The sequence below is a fragment of the Mus pahari genome, chromosome 13 (genome assembly GCF_900095145.1).
Source record: "Mus pahari chromosome 13, PAHARI_EIJ_v1.1, whole genome shotgun sequence".
Taxonomy (NCBI): domain Eukaryota; kingdom Metazoa; phylum Chordata; class Mammalia; order Rodentia; family Muridae; genus Mus; species Mus pahari.
In genome coordinates this window covers 63,766,785-63,772,792 of record NC_034602.1, presented here as the reverse complement: position 1 = coordinate 63,772,792, position 6,008 = coordinate 63,766,785, and the positions used below count along the sequence as shown (strand labels likewise).

Genomic DNA, 6,008 nt, shown 5'->3' with positions numbered 1-6,008 from the left:
TCCCCACAGCAATCCAATACCTGTGCTGTGCAGGGCCTGCAACCAGAGGCACTGGTCAGCCACGCCTCACCCCAACACATAACCCCAAACAACCAAGGCCATCATTTTATCCTGGAATCTAGCAATAGCCCACATCAGTGAAGCCAGGGTGGTTAGAGGCACTGGGATAATAGACATGAATCCGAAGAGATTACATAACACTGGTGTTAGCACACTTTGTGTAGCTAGGGATAGGTACTTGACTTGAACAGAGCACACTGCTGTATAAAGTATCAGTGAAGCTGTCGATATGTGTGATTTGTAGAGACAACAGCGATACTGTCTATGTAGACACTGTATGTCGTACGGTGTGTCTGAGTTTCGCCCTTCTGTCTTTCCAGCTCTGGATCAGTAGGATTTTGTTTTTGTTTTCTGACCTATCTCCCAGTTCACAGCTTTCCTTCAACTATTTGTATAATCTGATGTTAAGTCATTTCAGTGAATTTTTTTTATTTCAGTTGTATTTTTTTTTTTAGAGTTCTAGAATTTATTTTTCTCTTTTCCAATCTGTAAGGTAAGTCTTTACACTTTTAGTTTCTTGCCAAAATGTCCCAATTTGGCTTCTCCTTAAACCTGGAAATTGCATTTACTTTGTAGGCTGGATCTGATAAATCCTGTACTGGAAGCTTCATTAGGTCTGCCTTTCCTGTCGGTTGTTTCTATTGATGGTGGTTTATGCTCAGTCATTTTTGACTGTGTGCTGGATGGTGTATCTGAAAACACTGCAGAGATCATTTCATTTATATTGTCTTTCCCTAAGATTATTGATAGAAATAAAATTATTTGATCTGTACAGTAAGACGTGTGCATGTGCGCACGTGTGTGTATGTGTGCACGTGTGTGTTCTGTACATGTAGAAGCCAGACATTAACATCAAGTGTTTTCCTCCTATCACTCGCCTGGCACTCACTCGCTGGCTAGATTAGCTGGTTACTGAGTCCCCAGGCGCTCTCTCTCTCTCTCTCTCTCTCTCTCTCTCTCTCTTTCTCTGTTACTTCCCACCACTGGAGTTATGAAGGAATGCTGCACAACTGTGATTTTACAGAGGAGCTGGTCATCAGAATTCAAGACAAGGCCTTGATGCTTGTGCAGCGAGTTACTCACCCACTGAGCCATGTTCCCCAGCCGGTGTCGTTAGAATAATCACAAATCAGTGGTTTCTTCTTTCCTGTGTCCTGCTCACTTTATTTCTGGCAGTGCTGAGCATTGAAACTAGGGCCCCGTGCATACAGGGCAAGCCCTTTACACCAAGCTCTGGCTCCAGGCCTGAGTTTAACTTTCATTTATTATCACACTTTTTTTTAAACAAAAGCAAGGTAGAGAGATGCCTTTATTAAACAACATAGCTTATGAATTGATGGGATTCTCATTGCAGGATGTAACCTTTCTCTTTTTCTTTCTTTCTTTCTTTTTTTTTTTATTTAACTTCTGAAGCTCTTCCCATGTATTCTTCCATTTTCATTAAACTCTTCTTTTGGCTGTTACATATTTCCCCATTTGATGATGACTTCTGTCTAAAAGGGTTCAAATGAAGTATTTGGGTGTATTCATGTGAAAATGATGGGTGTTCTCATAATTGTGTCCTTCTTTGTAGGAGCCAAATCTAAAAGAAAGAAAAAAACTGACATGGGAAAATGTCACAGGATACAGGTGTGTGTGTGTGTAAGTGTGTGTGTAAGTGTATGTTTGTGTGTATAAGTGTGTGTGTGTAAGTGTGTGTTTGTGTGTATGTGTGTAAGTGTGTGTGTGTATGTGTGTAAGTGTGTGTGTGTATGTGTGTAACGATAGATAGATCACTTTATACTTTTTTCTTACATTTACTAGATTGGTATTATTGCATGGTATATAAATATACCCAAGTGTGAGGTCAGTGAGGTGACAAAGTGAGGCTTCCCAATGCTCATACCTTCCCAGAAGCATCGCTTTAAACAACCATCCACATACAAAAATACCTTCACACAAGTTAAAGAATTCCAGTGCATGATAAAAGTACTAGAAAGACGTGTACACCACCTAATCATTTATTAACAAATGTACAATACACAACATATGTGAGCTAAATGGCCTTAGCTTGTCAGGCCAGTCATTATCATGGCTCACAGTATCCACAGGCGTGTAAGACTGTTGAGTGCCTTTCTTCTTTTGTAATATAAACAGAACCTCTGGCACAGCGAAAGCTTGTCACAGGGATGAAGCTCCCAGGTCACTAATGTGTCCCATGACTCAGGTGTGTGGTATCTTCAGCAATAAGATCTTACCATCAGCTTATGAAGGCAATGGCGGGAGGCTGTCATGTTTGGGGTAGGGCGCTCTATGGGACTCTACTGACCAACAACTCAAAAAGATATAACCCATACTTGGCGCTGGGCTTTTTATTTAATAATAGCCTGTGGTGTCTGGGAGAGGTATTATGTAGCTGAGAACATTTGTTGCTCTTACAGAGGACCTGAGTTCCATTTTCGGTACCCACATGATGCCTTACAGCTATCCTAACTCCAGTTCCAAAGGACCCTGTACCCTCACCTGACTTCTGTAGGCAACAAACACACATGTGGTTCACATTCATATATGCAGGCAAAACACTTGCATATAACATAAAATCAATACATCCTTTTTGCTGCCCCCAGAAACTACTTAGTATTGGCACAGAAACAGACATGTCAACGAGTGGAATAGAACAGAAGATCCAGTTATCAGTCCACACAGCTACAGTCACTTAATTTTCAACAAGTTTCACAGACCAAGCTGTACTACAGAGTAATAGTGATTAAAAACCACATGATGCTGGTATAGAAACGGACATGTTGATCAATGGAACTGAAGTCACAGACATAAACCCACACACCTATGGACACTTAATTTTTGACAAAGAAGCCAAAACCACACACAATGGAAAAAACAACAACAACAACAAAAAAAAAAAAACCAAGGCATCTTCAACAAATAGTGCAGGCCTAACTAGATGTTTGCATGTAGAAGAATGCAAATCGATCCATATTTATCGCTCTTCACAAAGCTTAAGTGCCAGGGGATCAAAGACCTCAACATAAAACTGGATACGCTAACTCTGTTAGAAAAGAAAGTGGGAAATGGCCTTGAACTCATTGGTACAGGAGACAACTTCCAGAGCACAACACTAATGGCTCAGGCTCTAAGATAAACAATTAGAAAATGAGACCTCGCTGGGCGTGGTGCATGCCTTTAATCCCAGCACTCAGGAGGCAGAGGCAGGTGGATTTCTGAGTTCGAGGCCAGCCCGGTCTACAAAGTGAGTTCCAGGACAGCCAGGGCTACACAGAGAAACCCTGTCTCAAAAAAAATAAATAAATAAATAAATAAATAAATAAATAAATAAAATGAGACCTCATGAAACTGAAAACTTCTGTAAGACAAAGGACACCATCAATAGGACAAAATGACAGCCCACAGATTAAGAAAAGATCTTCACCGTCCCCACATCTGACAGAGGACTAATATCTAAAATTGAAGAAGAACTCAAGAAGTTAGACACCAACAACCCAAATACCAATTTAAAAAATGGGGTACAGAGCTAAATAGAATTCTCAAGAGAGAAATCTCTAATAGCTGAGAATACTTAAAGAAATGTTCAATGCCCTTAGTCATCAGGGAAATGCAAATTAAGACAACTCTGAGATTCCATCTCACACCCATCAGAATGACTGGCTAAGATCAAAAACTCAAGGGAAAGCACATACCGGTTGCTGAAAGATGGTGTCTTTAGCAAGATCCAGAAAAACTGAATTTCCACCTGCAGAAGAATGAAACTAGGGCCTACCTCTGCACCAGAAGCAATTCAGAATCGACTGGAGACCAGAACGTAAGTCTGAAAATTTGAAACTTCTAGAGGAAAATGTAAGTAAAGCACTTGAAGATATAGGCAGGGAGAGGGGTGTCCTAAGACTCCAGCAGTACAGAAAATAACCAGAGCTGGCCAGCGGCATTGCATAAAACCTGACGGTTCTGTGAAGCAAATGAAACCATTGCCAGGGTACATTGGAAACCTCCAGAATTAAAAACAAAAACAAAAACAAAAACAAAAAAAAACTATGCTAACTATTCATCAATCAGGTAATTAATGTCTAGAATACATAGAAGAACTGGATAAAATAAATATCAGAAATCATCCAACTAATTAATTGAGCTAATTAAGTGAATAGGTGGTTCTCAAAAGAAGAAACACAGAAAGTCAATACAATATTTGAAAAAGTCTTCAGTACCCTTAATCATATGGGAAATGAAAATGAAAACTGCCTGGAGATTCCATCTCACCCCAGGCAGAATGACTACTGTCAGGAAAGTACATGACAGTAAATGCCGGTGAAGATGGTGAAAATGTGGAGAAAGAAAGATGCTTCTGCTCTGCAGGAGGGGATGCAAATGTGTAGAGCCCTGGTGGAAGTCAGTGTGAAGGCTTTTGAAAGCTAAAACTGGAGCCACCATGGGACCCATCTATAGCTCTCCTGGGCACATACCCAATGGGTATTCCACAGCGATCCCTATAATACATGTATATCACCCCTCTATTCACAATAGCTGGCAAATGGAACCTCCCACAATGTCTATTCACCTGTGAGCAGATTTAAAAATGTGGTATATACACACAATGGAATTCTATTCGGTCACAGAGAAAAAGTGAAATCACGTCTTTAGAAAGTAGATGCAGGGCTGGTGAGATGGCTCAGCGGTTAAGAGCACCGGCTGCTCTTCCGAAGGTCCTGAGTTCAAATCCCAGCAACCACATGGTGGCTCACAACCATCTGTAACAAAAATCTGATGCNCTCTCCTGGAGTGTCTGAAGACAGCTACAGTGTACACACACATAATAAATAAAATAAACAAACAAATAAATAAATCTTTTTTAAAAAGTTACTTAAAAAAAAAAGTAGATGCAACAGGAAATCAAATAAGCTAGATGCAGAAAAAAAAACAAAAAAACAGATACCCCATGTTTAATGTGTGAAATCCAGATTAAATGTGTGCGTGTGTGTGTGTCCATGTATGTGTGTGCTCATCTGTGTGTGTATGCATGTTTGTGAGTGTGCACATGCCGTGCGCATCTGTATGTGTGTGCATGCATGTGCATGCAGGTGTATCTACATATGTATGTGTGTGTGTTCATCTGTGTGTGCTCGAGAATGTTCCTGTGCATGCACATATTATGTGCATCTGTATACGTGTGTGCATGTGTGTGTGTGTGTGTGTGCACGTGTGTGACAAAAGTAATAAAGGGAGGAAGAGATGTAGGGAGGGTGAGGAGGTAGAGAAGAGACGGTAATGAATACATGTGACAGAACATCTGTCTGGGGGGAAGGAGAGATGGAGGATAGCAGTGAAGGAAAGAATGAATAGAATAGAATAGAATGATATGTATGTTTCTAAATGCCATAATGAGACCCATCACTTTGTATGCTAACTTAAAAGTTGGATTTAAAAGAAGTCAAGGGAGATAGCTCGATCAGTAAAACCCTTGCTGGGTATCGTGGAGACCTGAGTTTGACTCCTAGGACCCTCACTTTAAAAGTCCAATGTGGTGGCCTGCTCTTGTCATCTGGGTGCTGGAGAGGCAGAAACAGGCAGATGGGAAAAGAGTCCTGGTGAACTCTAGGCTAGTGAGAAAATATTTAAAAAACAAAGATAGCTCCTGAGGAATTAGGAAGGACACACCCAAGGCTGGCCTGGGTCCACACACTTCAGCCCTCAAACAAAGGAACTGCTGTCTTCTGCTGCAGCCGATAATCCTAGAGGCACAACCAATCAGACACCTGGCGCTCAGCATCATCTCACCACCTGGGAAATGGAAGCAGGAGACTCAAGCCAGTTCAAAAGCAGCCAGGATTGGATACCAAGTTCAAGGTCAGCCTGAGCTACATAGTGTGGACCCTATTTCAAAGAAAAATTTAAAAAAGAAAAAAGAAAAAGAAAGGAAGGGAGGGAGGGAGGGAGGGAGG

General features: G+C 41.0%; 1 protein-coding gene across 1 annotated transcript in view; it reads right to left on the bottom strand.

The window, feature by feature from the left end:
• Positions 1-1,352: 1,352 nt before the first annotated feature.
• Positions 1,353-6,008, bottom strand: part of Cwh43 (cell wall biogenesis 43 C-terminal homolog) — a 45,895-nt gene continuing 41,239 nt past the window's right edge. Inside the window, exon 16 of the mRNA XM_021211152.1 lies at positions 1,353-1,642. Coding sequence (XP_021066811.1) covers positions 1,564-1,642 — 79 coding nt within the window. The 3' untranslated portion in view covers positions 1,353-1,563. The remainder of the gene's footprint in view (positions 1,643-6,008) is intronic.